Source organism: Marmota monax, unplaced genomic scaffold (assembly GCF_021218885.2).
Source record: "Marmota monax isolate L192 unplaced genomic scaffold, Marmota_monax_Labrador192_F-V1.1 WCK01_AAM20220418_F8-fsc00042, whole genome shotgun sequence".
NCBI classification, from domain to species: Eukaryota; Metazoa; Chordata; class Mammalia; order Rodentia; family Sciuridae; genus Marmota; species Marmota monax.
This window is the reverse complement of record NW_026693008.1, coordinates 2,712,109-2,730,663: the sequence shown is the minus strand read 5'-3', so window position 1 is coordinate 2,730,663 and position 18,555 is coordinate 2,712,109. Positions and strand designations below refer to the sequence as shown.

At 40.9% G+C, this 18,555-nt stretch overlaps 1 protein-coding gene across 12 annotated transcripts in view; it reads left to right on the top strand.

Annotated features, from left to right (window-relative positions):
- Atxn7 (ataxin 7) overlaps positions 1-18,555 on the top strand; it is a 147,088-nt gene that overhangs the window by 68,800 nt on the left and 59,733 nt on the right. For all 12 annotated transcript variants that reach the window (XR_009227565.1, XR_006853493.2, XR_006853492.2 and 9 more), the window contains one exon: positions 16,033-16,137. Coding sequence is in view for 6 of the 12 variants with exons in the window: in XM_046452919.2 (XP_046308875.1) it covers positions 16,033-16,137 (105 nt within the window). In the remaining 6 variants the exon portion in view is untranslated. The remainder of the gene's footprint in view (positions 1-16,032; positions 16,138-18,555) is intronic.

The window sequence follows — 18,555 nt, the reverse complement described above, 5'->3', positions numbered from 1 at the left end:
CTATAGTTTGGGCCATGTTGAAAATAGTAGTGAACAATTTGATATCAACCTCCACGAAAGTGCTGCTTCTAGAAGTTAAGAATTTCCAAATAGTATAAGAAGGACCTCCAAAAATTTGCCCTTCAATAAAAGCGGTGACAACGCTGGCAAGAATTACCAAAATCATTGTTTTCAGAATTCTGAAAATCAACCAAAGCTGCCTCCTTCTAGAAAGTGCAAGATTTAAAAAAGTAAAAATTAAAAAAAATTAAAAAAATAAAGAGGCTGAATCAGAGAACTCTGTAGAATTTTAATTTGCTCTGCTTTAACCTCCCCTCCCCAGCTCCACAGTAACTTTGAAAAGAAACAGCCTCACAGCATGATAGCTATAAAACCCAGCAGACTAGCAGCTACCAGGGGGAACACAGTGGGTTTGGTCAGACAGCTGTGTGACTATCTGGTAGCTCCCAGCATGCTCTATTCTCAGAGCTTATCTTTATTTGGCATGGTTCAGAGTTCATTTTATGTCCTATCCCAAGAGTGTTCAAAAATATATATATTAGTGATTTGGGGGCACTACTGGTAAGTTGAACTCAGTGATGCTTTGCCACTAAGCTACATCCCTAGCTCTTTTTATTTTTCATTTTGTGACAGGGTCTCACTGAATTGCTTAGGGCTTTCTCAGTTGCTGAGGCTGGCCTCAAACTTGTGATCCTCCTGTCTTAGCCTCCCAAGTTGCTGGAATTATAGGGATGCACCACTGCACCCGGAAGCAATTTTTTAATATCTCAGTTGCCTAAGCATTATACTAGTTGGAGCTAGCAAACAAACAGAAACTGGATAATTTGTATGGCATAGCAATTGGAGCAAGTTGGAGCTAGCAAGCGGCTAACCAAAATTGAATAGGAAATAAGGTATCAGTTGTGGAGCTGTGTAGAACTTCCACCTATTTCTGGGAATCTAAAAACTATATATCTGTGAGACTATCCATGCCCAAGAAAAACCTAAGAAGGCCCTGTCTGTCACCTCTGGCTGACCTCAGGCTCTGGGCAAGCAGGAAGTGAAGGCTAAGGCAGAGTCATAACTGCCTGCACCTTAGCAGGGGTTGGGAGATTTACAGAGTTCAAAGCATTTAAGGAAATCTCTGTCCAGCAATCAGCCAACCAAACAAGAACTTGACTGGCAACACATGACAAAGAATGCAGACTTTGTACAGTTAGTTCCGGGAAGTCATTAATCAAACAGGGACAGGTGGATGTCATTTCCAGAATTGCTACGCCACATAAATTATCCAGTTTTTGTCTGTTTTTGTGATATTCAGGATTGAACCCAGGGTCTTATGCTTGCTGAGCAAGCACTTTACTGCTGAGCTACATGTCCAGCTCTCTTTTTAAGACAGGGTCTAACCAAAGTTGCCCAAATTTATAATCCTCCTGCCTCAGCCTCTGAGTACCTGGGATTACATGAATCACTGTGCCCAACCTAATTGTCCCATTTAAGTATTATGAGACAAACAAACTGTTTCCATCCATGGGAAGTGAGGGCAAGGAGTACAGAATGGAGCTATATCAAAGCAAAGTTTTTATAAAATACTTTGAAATTGTGATTTTTTTTTTTTTAGGGAATGTTAAAATACTTAGTTTTATGAATGAAATTTTGCAGAAAAAAAATTTTTAAACCTATTGTGCAACTACCCTTTACACTCCCCTTACCATTTCTAGCATCTAGTGACCGTTGTTCTACTAAGTCTATGAAATTAATTTAGTATGCAGCATTTGTGTGTCTGGGACTGTCTTATTTCACTTAACATAATATCCTCTAGCTTCATCCATGTTACTGCAAATGACAGGATTTCAGTTTTTTCTTTTATGGCTGAATATCACTCCATTTTCCATCCCCCCCTCACCCCCCGCATTGTGGGATCAAACCCAGGTTAGGCAAGTGCTTTACCACCGAGTACATCTCTAGTCCTCCATATTGTAGACATACCACATTTTCCTCATCCATTCATCTGCTACAGGACACTACAACTGATTACCTATCCTGGCTGTTGTGAATAATCCTGCCATAAACATGGGAGTGCAGGTATCTCTTAGATGGATTGATTTCCTTTTAGTATATACCTGGTAGTGAGATAGCCGGATCCACTGATGGTACCATTTTTAGTTTTTTGAGGAACCTGCATTCTGTTTCATAATGGCTGTACTAATTTACATTCCCATCACCAGTGTGAGACAGTTCCCCTTTCTCTGCATCCTCACCAGCATTTGTTATTTTTTTGTCTTTTTGATTATAACCATTATGACTAGGATGAGGTGACATCTCATTGTGGTGTTTCTGTTTTTGTTTTTGGTACCGGGGATTGAACTCAGGGGCACTCCACTATGAGCCACATCCCCAGCCCTATTTTGTATTGTATTTAGAGACAGGGTCTCACTGAATTGCTTAGGGCCTTGCTGTTGCTGAGGCTGGTTTTGAACTCTTGATCCTCCTGACTCAGCCTCCTGAGCAGTAGGGATTACAGGCGAGCGCCACCACACCCGGCTCTTAATTTATTTTTATGTGGTGCTGAGGATTGAACCCAGCACCACACGTGTGCAAGGCTATTGCTCTATCACTGAGCTACAATCCCAGCCCCTATAATACACACTTAAGTCTTACTATCTTTTTATATGTATATATAAAATATATAATATATACCTCAGTATATAAAGTATATATTATACATTCAGTTGGTTTTAATTCAAAGTAGGTTATTTGGAGTTAAGGGTGTTAATATATATAAGGTATATATCTTATATACATAAAGAAGACAGTAGAAGAATAATAGAGGAACAAAAAAAGACATACGTATAGAAAACAAATAACAAAATGGCAGATATAAATCATACCTTATTGGTAATTATATTAAATGTAAATGGACTAAGGACTAATCAAAAGTCAGGAATTTGCAGAATGGATCTTTAAGACAATGTCATCCAACCATATGTTATCTGTAAGAGATACACATTCAATTAAAGACAAATACATTGAAAGCCAATGGGTGGAAAAGATATAACATGCAAACAGTAATCAAAAGAGGGCTAAAAGTCTATACTAGAAAGTGTATAAATAGACTTTTATTTAAAATGGGATTAGAGACAAAAAAGGCATGTTATAATCATGAATGGGTCAGTTCATCAGAAAGAAGTAGTTTTAAAGATAATGCATCTTCTAGCAGATCCTTAAAGTACATGAAGCCAAAAACTTTACACTGAAAGAAGAAATGGGCAGTTCAACAATTATAGTTAGAAACGTTAATATCCTACTTTCAAGAATGGCTACAATCAGTAGGCAGAAGATGAAGAATGTGGATGGTTTGGATAACATAAGTCAACTAGCCCTAAGCAGGAACAGGAGAGTACACACTGTTAAGTGCACAAGAACTGTTTCAGAATCAGCTGGTAGGCCATAATAAAACGAGCCTCAGTAAATGTAAAAAGCCTGGAATCATGAGTACAAACTATATTCTCTTACCACATGTAATGAATGATATTAGAAATTAATAGCAGAAAGAGACTTGGGACATTTACAAGTATGTGAAGTTTAACAACACACTGGGCCAGAGGGAAAAACTCATGAGAAATTAGAAAATATTTTGAGATTAATGGAAGTTAAGCACAACATACCATAACAAGAATACAGTTAAAGTCGTGGTTGCTTAGGGGGAAATTTATAGTTATAAACAACTACAAGAAAAAATATGAAAGCTCACAAATCAATGACATTTCACCTTAAAAACTAGGGGGGAAAAAAAAACTCAAAGCAAGCAGAGAGAAGCAAATAATATAGGTCAGGGTGGAAACGACTAGAGAATAGGAAAACAGTAGAAAAATCAATGACACCAGAAGTTGTACTTTGACAAGATCAGTTAAAGAGGAAAACCTTTCGCTAGATTGGGCTGTATTATTCTTATTAATAAAATAGGGATGAGAGTCATGACATCATTACTGACCTTATAGAAATTAAAAGGTTTCTCTGGGAATATTGTGAACAGCTGTCTGCCTGTGGCGCATAGGATAGCCTAGACAGTGAATAAGTTCCAAGAGAGGACGCCAGCCTCCCAAAACTGCCTATAAAGAATCAAAAGATCTGAGTAGTACTAGAACAAGTTATTTGAATTAGTGACATTAAAATGTCATCAGGAAAAGCCCAGGCCTTGACGGCATCACCGAATTCTTGGAAATGTCTGGACATTTACAAGTATATGAAGGTGTGGGGATGTGGCTCAGTGGGGAAGCATCCCTGGGTTAAATCCCCTGTGTCAGTCCTACAAAAACTCCTCTGAAAAACAAGAAGATTAGAAGACTTGACTTCTCAACCAATTCTATAAGCTCAGTTCCCTGGATATCAAAACCAAAGACATCACAAAAACTAAAAACAATGGATCAGATTCCTTCTGCATAAAGACAGCAATCTTCAGTGAAATCCTAGCAAACGAAATCCAGCAACATGTAAAAAGGATTATACCATATAACCTAAGGGTATTTAGCCCAAAAGAATGCAAAGCTGCTTTACCATGTACATGGTAGATGCTTGATATATATTTGATGGCCAGATGAATTGAAAAAAGTCTGGGTCATGGTGATATGGATAACTTCTCCAATATTGGTAATATTCAAGTTTTAGTCCAGATTTAATGATGCTGTATTTGCAATGCTTCTCCATCATGTATGTGAATCACCACCAGTGCAGATTCTGAAGGTTCTGATTCTAACCAGATTCCAGGTGATAACTCGAGCTGTTGGTCCGTGAACCATGCTTCAGGCAGCAAGGCTTTATTCTGAAGATGATATGCACACTGAGTGTGTACTTTGGTTTCCATTGTGACTATTAAAATAGAAGAACTAAAAATCATTTTCCCTGTGACTTGAGGGATCTGAACCAAACTCAAAATGCTTCCTATGTATTTCGTTATTTATTTCTGAACCTTCTGGGTCATATTTCTGGTATGATTTTTAGAGATTTTACAGATATAAGCTAATTATATTTCAGTACGTCTTTTTCATGTAGTTATAAAAGATACAGTTGTCTAGTTTACAACACTCATTACAGACCTGTGGCTGCTAAATTTTACTCAAAAATACCATACGACAACATTCCTGACATGCTAGGCCAAGATTTTTTGTTTTGCTTTTTGGGTTTGGGTGGGGTTTTGTTGTTGTTTTGGTTTGGTTTTTAATTTTATTTTAAGACAGGGTCTTGCTGAGTTGTTCAGGCTGGCCTACAATTTGAAATCTTCCTACTCCTGGAGTAGCTGGGATTATAGGAATGTGCCACTGCAACTGGCCTACACCAAATTTTGAGAATGGGTCTCAACCGTGTTGCCCAGGCTGGCCTCAAATGCCTGGGCTCAAGCAATCCTCCTGCCTCAGCCTCCCAAGTAGCTGTTAGTACAGATTGTCACATGACGATTGCTTTTGTTATGTTGTTCCTGTAGACTGTGATCTTGCTAAACTCCTAAATTCCAGCTGGTGTTTTTGTACATTCCTTGGGAATTTTTCACATGGACATGATGTCATTTGCAAAAGGGGGCAAGTTTATTTCTTCCCTACCAACCTATATTCTTTTTATTTCTTTATTTCTCTTGGCCATACTTCTAATGCTATATTGAATAGCAGTGTTAGGAGTGGATACCATCACAACTATTCCTGAGCTTAGAAGAAAAAGCATTCATTCTTCACTGAGTACCATGCCAACTGTAGGGTTTTTTGGTAAATATTCTGTATCAAATTGAGGAAGGTCTCTGTATTACTAATTATCTGTTCAGATTTTTTTTCTTGTCATGAATTTCATCAAATTCTTTATTGCATCAATGGATATGTTTTTGTTTTTGTTTTTTTCTTATTTAGCCTGTTGAAATTGTGGATTCTGCTGTTTGGTTTTCAGATTGACCAGTCTTCCTCATACCCTTGGACCAAACTCAGTCTTATATGAGTTTTGTCAATTTTATTGATCTTTTCAAAGAACTAGTTTTTTGTTTTATTTATATTTCTCTAGATTTTTCCCTTTGAGTTTTATTGATTTCTGCACTTAGATTTTTTCTTCTGCCTACCTTGGATATAATTTGATTTTAAGATGTGAGATTATGTTATTAACTTGAACCTTTCCCTCAGTTTCTAGGATAAGCAGTTAGTGCTACAGGTTTCCTTCCCAGCACTGCTTTTGTTACATCTCACAAATTTTTGTTATGTTTTTTTATTTTTGTTCAGTTCAGTATATTTATATCTTTTGTGACTTCCTTTAACTAATGGATTATTTGAAGTGTGTAGTTTAGTTTCCAAGCATTTGTAGATTGTTATCTGCTATGATTGTTAATTTGATTCCAATGTGTTCAGAGAATATACCTGATTTATATAGTGTATTTTTATTTACACACGCACACACACACACACGTATAATTTTAGTTCTTTTCAATTTGTTGTGGTCTATGGAGGTTAACCATTTAAAAACATAATGTTATAGGTCTATATCTGGTGCGATTCTGTAGTTAATGTTATTGTTAGTTGTATGAAAGACATGGGTTTTCTGCACCTCCCATAGGAGATACTTGGCTGCCTTTTGAACAAAGGAAGGAGTAGTATTCTTAACTGAGTCATGAGATTATAACTGTAACCACAATAATAATAATGAAAACAATAAATACCATTCTTTATTGAGCTCTGATATATATTGCTGACTGTGTTTAGACGGATACAGAGATGAGCATTTCTTATGTATTAGCTCATTCATTCTGACTTATCAGGTAGATTATCATTGCTTCCATGGCCTTTCAGATGCAGAAATTGCATGCCTACAGGTTAAAGCCAGGTAACTAGGCACTTGAGACCACATCTTACCACAGGCTACATACACATTAGATAAAGATTTTGGTGGGCATTTCCAGATTTCTGTCATCTGGGGTTAAAGGCATGGTTTCTGATTTGAGAGGTTAGAATTTGCTCACAGCATGTTGAAGAGTAGCTTCAGGAACATCTGCGACAGCCTGGCCTGTGGGTCACTGTTGTAACCCTGTTTGCCTTCCCCAGTCCAGGTTCCCCAGGATCCTGGTGTCCGCCTCCTGTGTCCTGACCCAGGTGTTATGTATCAGTTTCAATAGAAGCAGTGACATTGAAAGCACTTAAGGGCTCTTACCTGGGAAGGGTCTCTGTGGGGACATAGGACATTTGTAATTAGCAGTTAATAAATATCAGACAGGAGTATTTTCTGACCTAACTTTGGTTCTCTGATGTTTTTGTTGGTTCCTACTGTGGTAAACTCTTTATTTTTTTCTTTTTAAAATCCACTATTTATTGACTGCTTTAGTTCAGATAAGGCCTCAAAACCACACACATTTGGCAGATTGCTCATTGGCCTTTCCTGTCTCTGATTGGTTACATCATTTAGCATCTTATGGTTAAAGGGAAATCCAGTTCCCTTTAATTATTGGAGTAGATGATATGAATTTGGGAGATTTGCTTGTGGAGGGTGGAAATAAAATTCTATTTTATCTTTTCCTAACTGGGACTCTAAAGCCCATTATAAAACTTGAAAAACTCTAAAGCAATTAAAAACTTTCTATCGTTGATGCTGCTTTTAATTACCCACTATTGAGACTCCCCATTTGAAATCAATGTGGTGTTGACTACAGTGAAGCCTCAGTTATGTGGAGACTAGCCTTCCAGGTGACTTGAAAGTATCTCTAACACTAATGGGGCCGGGAGTCCTTATATCTCAGAAAACTTTGAGCAATAGTAAGAACAGACAATCCAGAGGTACCCCAAGAAGTCTGTTGTCATGTGGAAGTACCTTGGCTGACTCTGATGGAACTAGACAGAAGAACAGGGGTTTCCTGGGAGAGGCAGAGAAAAACTCAGGGAGGTGTTCGTGTAGTGAGGCTGTGAGCCTGGGATGAGCCCACCTTCAACTTGGGCTCCTCCACTTGCTGGCTTTATGACTTAATGCAGGCAGTCTCCTGGTACCACATGTACTTTTTCCTAAAGTAAAAAAGTCACTTTAGGACTTTTTTTTACATCAACCCCAAGAGCTCATGTGAGTTAATTAACATTGTTTTGGGATACAGGAAGCATTCAGTTAACTGTGAACTCTTACTATTTTTGTTGTACATATTAGTGCTTCTCAGGATTGGTTATTTTGTTTGTTTTTTGGTTTACAAACACCCGATAACAGTACCTAGGGATAGTAGATACTCATGTATTTTCAGTAAATGAAATGATGCGTATAGAGCTCTTGGCATGATAGCTGGCGCACAGTAAGTACTTAATAAAGAGTGGTAACAACAAGTAGTAGTTGTAGAACAACAGTGTTGGAAGCAGTGGCCAGTGCATACCGTGACAGTGTAGCAGAAGTAACTATATGCACATGCCTTGCACATACCTCGTGCTGGACATAGTTAAGGGCTTTTTACATAAACCTTTTCTTTTCATCCGTAACAACTGTCCATGAAGGTTATTCTGTTGACGGGTGAGGATACCGAGGTGGAGTAACAACTCTTAGCAACTGGATAGGATTGGGATTTGGACTCCGGCCCTCTAGTTCCGGAAGCTGTTCTCAGATTCTTTTGTTGAGAATTTTCTAGGTTCTGTGCTTTGTGTGTGTGGCCCCTGTCCTCCTGGAGCTTATATCCTAGTGAAGGAGATACACCTGACCCCAAGTGACAAGTGGAGGATGGACGAGGACTGTCTGAAGCCATAGGGGCCGTGGGTGATCAGGGAAGGTGTTTTCAGTGAAATGCAGGCTGAGACTGGAGGCAGCCAGACGAAGCACCCCATGCAGAGGGATCAGAAGCAGCCGAGGTCCTGACAGTCATCAAGTCAAGGAGATGGGAGTACCAGAGTGCAATGAAGACCCCGAGCTGGGGTTGAAGTGATTTTAAGGCACTCAGAACTCCAGAGTGGAGAGCTGGGAGACAGCATGTGCTTATTGGCTGCACACCCTAGGAAGGCCTCCTTAGTGCTGAGTGTGGGTACTAGGTCCTGTACTCGCAGACAAGAAGACTGAGGATAGTGAGTGTCAGGCTGGGATTTGAACACAGCCCGTCTGGCTCTAGAGGCTCCAGCCAACTAAGTTCTTCTATTCTGCATCTCCAGTCCTGCATGCATCTCCAGAAGCTGCAGCGAGAAAGGAAGATGCTGCAGAACCATGTATGGATTCCTTACTCTGCCTCACTCCAACATCTGTGGTCTTCCGACTACTCTGCCGGGTCCTTCAGAGCGTTTCATACTAGTTTCCCTCTTCTTCATTCTGCAGGCTCCTCCTATCTTATTCTGCCTTTTGCATCAGTTTTTGGGGACCATCCTCCACCCTAAGTGACCCACAACCATGCCAGAGTTACCGTTTCTATCATGTGGCTTCCTTACTGAAGGTCTTGGGCTCTCCCTAATGTGCAAGGAAGAGCCACCCATCCTCCTGCAGCCAGATCCCCAGCAGGTGTCCCCTGCTGCTGCCCTGCATGGCCTGTTGGGTGGAGTGTGGTTGGTCAGCAGTGGGAGCAGCAGACCACGAGAGAGTTCAGCTCACATTGTACAGTGGTCAGCTGCTGTTAGATGATGTATCATGTCCTGGGAGGTTGGCAACGGAGCTGGGTAGTTGAAAAACCTCACGTGTGAAATCTTGTGGCTTTGTAGCTAAGTTATCAAGTGTTTACTTTGGACTCAGCACTGTGTCCTCTCCGTGGAATCCTCACAGTAGAGCTATGGAACACTGGTTCTTTGAACTATATGTTGTAGACAAGGGAAACCCAGGTTCAAAGAGGTTAAAAAATTTAACCTTGCTTACACATTTAGTAAAAGAAAGAGTAGGGAGTTGAATCCAAGTAGTCTTGACTGTAAAACTGCTTTGGGCTGTTGCATAGAATGTAGTAGTAAAAGAGAATTTCCCAGTAAGTAGATTTGAAAATAAGACCCTGAAATGTGGAGATTGAACCTGAAACTGTCTCCAGGTATGAGATCACGTGTTGGAAGAGGACTTGAAGTTTTGTCATCCTGAAGGGCATACGCAGTTCCAGCAGGTATTGTGTCACTCAGCAACATGAAGGCACATTTACAGCCTTCTGACTTATGATGGTATCACAGAGACTTAACCTAACATTTTGATCGTTATCCAGCAAGTAATATGTAAGACGTAATCATTGCTGCTTTCTGGATTGATAATCACAAATGAGGAATGATGCTGGTGGTCTGTGTCAGGGCTTGTTTGTGCTCAGAGACCATGTCATGCGGGCCCTGCCTTGTGAGTCTCCAGAAAAGTGACTTGAGGCTAAGAATGAGTGAAGTAAAGCAACAGCCGGCAGAAGTCTGTGGGAAGTGAGTTCCACACGGAGGGACTAGCAAGTGCCAGCATGCACTGCAGGAGAGAGAGCCCACTGTGGCCCAGGATGAGAAACACCACCGACAGGCAGGCCTCCGCTCTGGGCCATGCAGCCAGGTCGAGGAGCTGTTTCTTTCCTCAGAGCAAATGAAAGCTGCAGGAAAGTTCTAGGCACCAGCACACACACAAGAGCGAGCTCACTCCCAGGGGCTGGCCAGGCAGGCACCGTGCTCTCGCTCCAGCAGTACTGTGGAGATTTTCATTTGTGAATCTTATTCGCAAGTCATGAGTCAGTGCGTGAAGGGGCTGTGGTGGAGGTGTGAGTGGGGCGAGGAGGAGCCCAGCTGGGAAGGCCCGGGGGCCACTTCTTGTTGAGGGTTAGGAATTTCAGAAAGAGGGGAAAACTTTCCACGCTGTAGGAACCGTCTGGCCCAAAGGTAGAATTGTGGGGAGACAAGGTAGGTTCCGGGGATTCCGAGACCATCTTGGGACAGGGGTGAATTGACTCCCCATCCTAAATTCTAAGAGGCCTGGCTTTTGGAGAGGTGAGCCCAACCCCACTTTGACGCCGCGGGAGTCTTGGAAGTAGAGGGATGGTGTTATCGCTTTTCAAGTCAGTGGATCGGCCAGCAGGGGAGTGGAGGCCACCGGCGCTGCAGTCAGCGTGGCTGGAGGAGGCAGGTTCTGGGGGACACTGGAACCTGCCTGGGCTGATGAGTGCAGCACCCCTGGGTTCCAGTGGAGGCTTTGCCATGTGCTAGCTCATGAGAGCTGAATGCATGCCTTAGTTTCCTGGCCAGTCGTCGGGGGTGGGGGGTGACTTCTGTCTCCAGGTTGTGGGAAACAGTGGGCACTTCCAGGAGCCAGATATCCTCCTGAGACTGTGTGTATTCTACTTTCCCTGCCTTGTGGAGTACCTGCTAAAAGAGGCACTGTGACCATCACTTTTGACAAATGAAGAAACACAAGTCCACGGAGGTTATAGAACTTGCCAAGGTCACATGTGTCTTGAATGAGGGAACCAGGGGATACAGGGTGATAGAGGGTGGACCACATGCAACCACACTGCTTAAAATACCAGCAATACAGGATGACCGACTGGGGAGCAGCAGGGAGCAAGCCTTTGAAGAGGGGACCGCTGAGCTGAGACCTGAGTTGAGAATGTGCCAGGCATCTCATTTAAAATGATGGCAGAGCCTGGTTGGGAATGAGATTTCTGGGTCTGCAGGGAGAACGGAGGTCAGTGTACCCAAAGCAGAGTGAACCGAGCAGAGAACAAGACAGGCTGAGAGAAGTGAATGCATGCTGGGGGCTGTTCTAAGGGCTGAGGTTTGTTCATAAAAAGCCACTGGAGTCGGGGTGCAGTGGTACGCACCTATCATCCCAGCGGCTCAGGAGGCTGAGGCAGGAGGATTGTGAGTTCAAAGCCAGCCTCAGCAATTTAGTGAGACCCTTTCTCTAAATAAAATATTTTAAAAAGGGCTGAGGATGTGGCTCAGTGGTTAAGTGTCCCAGGGTTGAATCGCTGGTACCAAAAAAAAAAAAAAAGCCATTGAAGAAGCTATCAGAGACTTTTAAACAGGGCAGTGACATGATTTGGTAGAGGATTTTAAAGAATCATACTGGTGGCCTCGTGGAGGGGATTGAAGACCACTTGGGAGATTTCTTCCATAGTCTAGTGCCCTCCAGGTAGCTGTAGCAATGGAAAGAAGTGGGCAGAGGTTTTGAAATGGAGCTAACTGGATTTGCTGGTAGCCTGGATGTGATGAGGGACAGAGAGTTAGAGATGATACCAGGATTTTTAGTTTTGGCCATTGAGAGGCTAATAGTATTTACCCAAGAGAGGAAAGCTTATTAGAAACAAGAAGTGGGGCAGGGCCCACGTGAAGTCTCTTGGACATGCTTGTTCCATTTGAGATGTGTATATGAGACGTCCAGATGGCAGTGTCTAGTAGGCAGTTGGCTACTTGAATGTAGACAGAGCTTGGGAGTAGTCTGGGCTGAAGATAGCAACGTAGGAGTCATTGGTATGTAGAAGTTGGGGATGTGTGGGAGAAGGGAGACACTCAGGATACTGCAAAGGTTAAATGCTTTGCAACAACATTCAAGTTGGGTTGTTGTTGAACACAGTCTCCCATTTGGAAGTAAAGGTCAAAGTTGTATTAACACCCTTGCTGCAGTGGAGATCCTGTCTCCAGCCCAGGGCCTTCATTCTGCAGGGGACTGTGGTGTTTCTGTACGCATGTGCTCACTGGTCTGTGTGCTTAAATCCAGTCCTTCCCTGAATGCTGGCCTTGGGTCCCTAAAGTACCCAAGGCATAGATGTGGGGCCACTCACTCACTCACTTATTAGAAGGTAGTGGTGACCCAGATCTCGAGAAAGGGCCAGGCCTTACACAAGAGCAAAATCCATTCTTTAAATTAGCTTCAGAATCCATGAACTCAAATACAGTATTAAAACTCTTCATATTTTTAAGTACAGAATTGATGGTTGTAGTTATATATTAAAAGCATATTTTGTAAACTTTTAAATTCAATAAGAATTTCATTTTTATTAACTCCGTATTTTTTTTTCTGTTGTAAATCAAATTTTTCTTTGCATTTGGATAAGAGCTGTATGTTAATTTGTGGGTGGCCTGATTACGAATTTATGCTTGAGAAGTATTCAGAAACATATCTATGGCCTTTCATACAAATTATTTCATTTCTTTCTGTTGCCACAACATTCCTCACTCTGTTCCTGTTGCTAAGGCCTCTGGAATGTCCCAATACAGAAAAAGGATATAGAACATTTTGTTTGTTTGTTTGTTTTCCCTGAAGAAATTTTATTTAAATTATCTTGTACACGCTTTGCTTCCAAATATGGGTATGTGTAGTAAAAAATTCAGAAAGCTGAAATTATAATTGCTTAAGATTTTTATAATAGGAACTCAGTTCACGGGGTAGGATGAACTGGGCTTGTGTATACGTTTCTTTCCTTTGAGGGGTGGTGGCACATGGCACACGTGCTCATTAGGAAGATGCTGTGTGCTAACGAGAGACTAAGAGAACTTACAGGTCGCGCAGAGCTTGAGTCCTGGTCATGCTGCTTTCTTGCTGGGTGATATTAGACAAGTTTATTTCTTTATAAGTAGAATGAGGATTATATTGTAAGCTTATTGTTAAAAATAAGTAATGGGATCAGGATATGAAGATGGGGAGGGGACGAGGGTAGATGGAAATGATCAGTGCACATGTGTGCATGTACGGAAGTAATCACAGTGAATCCCATCATCTGTACAATTAATATGTGTCCATAATAATAATAAATCAACTTTGAGATGGGACAAACCCATATATAAAGTGCTTAGCCCAGGACCTGGCACACAGTAGTCAACTGTCATGGCCATCGTATCAGTTGTCTGTTGATCTTAAGTTATTGAGGAAATTGAAATTTTTACAGAAGTATAGGTTCTTGGTCCCTTCCAGAATGACCCCGCCTTCTTAGTTTTACTAACTCTGTCACACATACAAAAAGATCAAAGAAACCAAGATAGAAAGGGAACCTTCTTCCTTGTGGCAAACGTGAATCCTTGCTACTTGAAAGGATCTCTATATCTTGGTATTTATCAAACTGCCTTATTTTTAAATGGGTCCCCAGAAATGTCTAGTGTCTGGCAAAGTGATACATTTTTAAATAGCATTCCTTGTAAGCAATGTAAGAAACTACACAAACTATATCAGGACAAAAACTAAATGAAGACTATGTATTTAAGGCTGCTGTAATTACTGTTTAATTAATAAAACTTATTAATTTGATTTGATAATTATAGATTTCTCATATTTTTCAACTATAAATTGTGAATTTTATACCACTTTAGTAATTTGGATTTTCCTTATTAATAGGCCTATCAAAGATAGTAAGCACAAGGATATCTTGGAGCTTAGGGTAAACTACCTTAAATTTTACTGTTGAGAATGAAATGTCATGTCAGAAACAGTAGCCGTGGAAAATGGCTTACTGTGTGTATACCAGTACACACAGAACCTTTCTCCTCCTCCACGTGCACGGTCTTTACCAACTCAGTGTGTGCATGATTTCAAGGAAAACAGCATGTTGTTTGGCTCCAAACTTTTTTGTTAAATAATTAAGCTTAGCTACAGAAGTTAGCATTCTACTGGAAGCTTCTTCAGTTGTCTGACCTGCTTATGTAATCAGAGGTGTTTAGCCTTGATAGTCCAATTTATTGGAGTTGGAATCTGGATGAAATGTTTAGAAATCAGGGTTTTTTTCTTCAAGAGGGCCCAGAACCCAGCCATCTCAAATCCCAGCTGTTGACCTTAGACAAAGTGCTTCACCTTCCTGAGGCAGTTTCTTCTTCAGTAGAATAGTTATAATGGTACCTACTTAAGTAGCTGTGAGTATCAAATGAAAGAGCAACACATAGAAATGGGTCGGTGCTGCATTTGCATCCCAGAATCATGCTGGACCATGTTGGTTTCGGATTCATAGCAAGCCATCTGCAACTCAGTGTAATAGAACTATTTAAAAAAATCTGAGATGCAGCCACATGTGACTGTCAGATCTGTCATTTACTATTTTAGAAAATATCATCATTTAGTATCTTAGGGCATTTTCTTCTCCCTATAAAAACCACCAGTATAACCCACACTGGAGAAAGTGAAATTAAATTTTTTTTTAAAAAAGCAGATGCTCATCAGCTTTTGGGGTCTTTTAAACATTTGCTGAATTGAAATGTGCCACCTATTCGTTTATAGCAAATATTCTAAATAGTACATGTAGTGTAAAATACTTGTTTAGAATCACTGATGTTGAAATCTTTAAAAAGTTTAGGTTCTCCATCTGAACTTTAAGCTCTGTTCCCTAGATCATTGTTCTGTGAATAACATGAACCATTCTTCATGGTAGGGACTTTTAATTTAACCATATTTACAATGAATAAAGTTACTTTTAATCTTTATGCTTATGCAGATAGGTTAGCTTATTATTGTCAAGTTGACATTATTGTTAAAAACTATCTCCTGCTTGATTCTGGTTGGTAACCAACTATAAGTAATAATGTGAAATGCTGTGTTTGTGCCGAAGCTCTGTTTGGTGGCATCAGTGTATAAATAAATGGACTAGAGGTGATTGTGACCTGGGGGGAAATATTTCTTTATTTATTTAGATATATATTTAATATAAAACATACCTGTATACAATATCTATAAATATGATATAGAAATAAATACAAAATATATGTCTGAATTATATACATATATATATTCATGCTAGTGAAGCCAGCAATTTTCCTCTTCGGTGACATCTCTGTTCCCCTTCTTAACTTATCCATAGGACTTGGGGACCAGCTGACTGGAAACAATCATAGTTAAACAAATAAAACTATCAGATTGTACAGCTTTGAGGATTACTGAGCATTTTATATGATTTCAGATTCTTACACAACTCTTGAAAGAGTTCATTTAACATTGCTTTATTATATGAATGTGTTGTTTGCATTTTAATAGATTTGTTTTATTACTCCTCACAATTTTTGGTGCATGTTATATTAACCCTCTGTAAAAAGTCTGTTCCTTTTAAGCTGGAGTGCAGTTGTCAGAGAACACTGATGAGAAGGTGACTCCTTTGGAGAGTAGCATTCCTCCATGTGGCTTTACAGAAGTCATAACCAGATGAGTAAGTGACACTCTGTTCCTTTGTTGCAGACATGCCAATATTTGGTCTTTGTCCAGCCCATGATGATTTCTACTTGGTGGTGTGTAACGACTGCAATCAGGTTGTCAAACCACAGGCATTTCAATCACATTATGGTAAGTGGTTAACTATTTGAAAATTACTTTTTAATGGGAAAAGTGGGGTTAGACTGCAGGCCAGTCATGGCACATAACATCCCTCCTTTCACAGGAAGTAGACTGTCGAATTCATAGAGAGGGTTAATACCTATCAGATGTTGAGTGTTTTCTGATTTTTATTGAAAGTGATCTGCTAGTGATTTTCTGTTTTTTTTTTTTTTTTTAACTGAAATTAGGGAAAGTGTATTTTATAAGTTGTCTCTTGAAATACCACACCTATGTTTCCTTCTTGAGTCTCTGGTTATGAATTTGGTAGATTTTAAAGTTAAACACACACACACACACACACAGTATAAAGGCATGGGCCTTTCTTGAAATGTGATTTCGAAATTTCCAAGTTCAATAGTTAAGTAGACATTTTTAAAATACTTGTGAGTTGTTTCCTCATTGCTCTTACCAGTATAAATGCAAGCTCGAAAACAGAAAACAGTGAGTTCTAAGATTAGAGTTTAACTGAAGCATCTTAGGAATCAAACTGGAGTTGAGTCCTAAGTGATAAAAAGGAGCAACCCCGGCAGCCTTCTAGAACAAGAGCATTTGATGCAGAGGGAACAGCCAGCTCACAGTCCTGAGGCGGCCACTGTGGCTGAAGGGTTAGTGAAGAGAGAAAGGTGGGAGCTAGAGGAATCCAGAGTTAGAGGCAAGAACCTGCTAACTCTCAGGCCAAGGTAAGAAGCGGTGTGGGGCGTTGGTTTGTGTAAGGGAGTGACACAGTCCCATCTCACTGGGTGATTTGCTGGAGAGTAGTTCAGAGGCAAGAGGTAGCACTAGGCTGAGACTCAAGTTGGCAGTAGAGCTGGGGAGACTGTGGAGCTTGGAGATGTTCTTAAAGCCAGAACTTTTAGGGACTACTGTTGCTTTATGATTCACACCATCATAATCAACATTCCAACATTTTTTCCCAAGGAGTATATCTTATATTTAATCATAAAAAGGTTCTGAGTTCTTGCTTCTGGGTGAGGTCCTGTGGTAATCACCAAAGTGAGATAAAAAATTAGTAAGAAACTCTCTCTGCTAATGACTCAGGCTAGCAACTGAAAGGCTGCTAGTCATTTGGCAGGTACTTTGGAGTTAAGGATTTTGAAGCTGGAATATCCTAGATTTAAACTTAAACCTACAGGGCAACCCTTTTTGGGTCCCCTCTTACCCTGAGGGATCTGTCTCTTCTCACTCTCAAAATAAATAAAATGAATAAATTCAAACCCCCCAAAGCAATATGTTATTACTTTGCTTGAGCAAGTCATCCTGCCTTGGAGTCCTTTCTCATAGTATGGGGAGGGTGATACCCACCTCATTGGGGGGAATTAAATGAAATAACCTAGGTGAACCCAGGCCTAGGGTATGACTGATAAAAGAGGGAGGGCGAGAGCCAGGTGGTTGAAGACACAGCTGTGGATGGATGCAGGTAGTGTGTGTCTAATATCATAACACAGTCACAGCCTTCAGAGTAAGGAGGGACACAGATGGTCTTAGATAGTAACTCGGGGAGGACTCCTTAGAGAAAGTAACCTTCATGTTAGGGTTTGAGAAGTAGAGTGGGTTGTTTCTCCCCATGTAATTTTTTTCTCAATTTTTAAACTTGGAATACATATCCATTGTGGAAAATGCAGAAAATATTGTTTTAAAATAACCTGTCGTCCCCTTAATGAGACGTGTTTGGATGGGAATAGAGAGGACTGCCACATACGGCTGCACAGTTTGTGCACTGAACGCCGTATTTGGCCCAAGGCTGACAACAGGGTGATGTGAGTAAGCTCAGAGGCAGGAAATTCCAGGCAGCCTGGAATGTGCTGCACAAGAGCCGCCATTGGTCAGAACTGATGTACGCACGTGTGAATGAGCCCTGTGCAAAGTCAGGCTGGGACTGGCTCACAGGGCCTCACTGCCCACAGAGTCCCCTGCCCTTGGTGTGTGCTGGTGGAGACCTATTGCACATTTTTAGAACCAGAGAGCTGTGAGTTAGTAATGCTTCAGAGAATTGAGAAGTTGAGCAGATTAGAAGGAAGAGCCAGAGGAAGGGCTTACTTTTTCTAGGGCTTTCTTAGGCAGAAACAGGCCCTCTTGGATGTTTCTTCAAGGAGAACCTCACTCAGTGGTGACAGTACATCTTTATGGGGTTTTAAAAAATCTTCCTCTTGTCTCATTATTAGAATGATAGTGTGTGAGTGAGAAAATCTGTCTTAAGATCCTATGTCTACCCAGTCCCCAGCATAGGGTGCCTGACAAAGCCACTGGGGAAAGAAGGGGCAGAGTCCTTCCAGGGGCAGGGGAAATATCAGAGATGGAAGAGGAGTTTCTGGCAGGAAGGTGAGGCCTGGTACCTGAGTGCCTGCTGGGGAATGTGGAAGGGGTGTCATCTTTGAGGCAGCAGTGGAG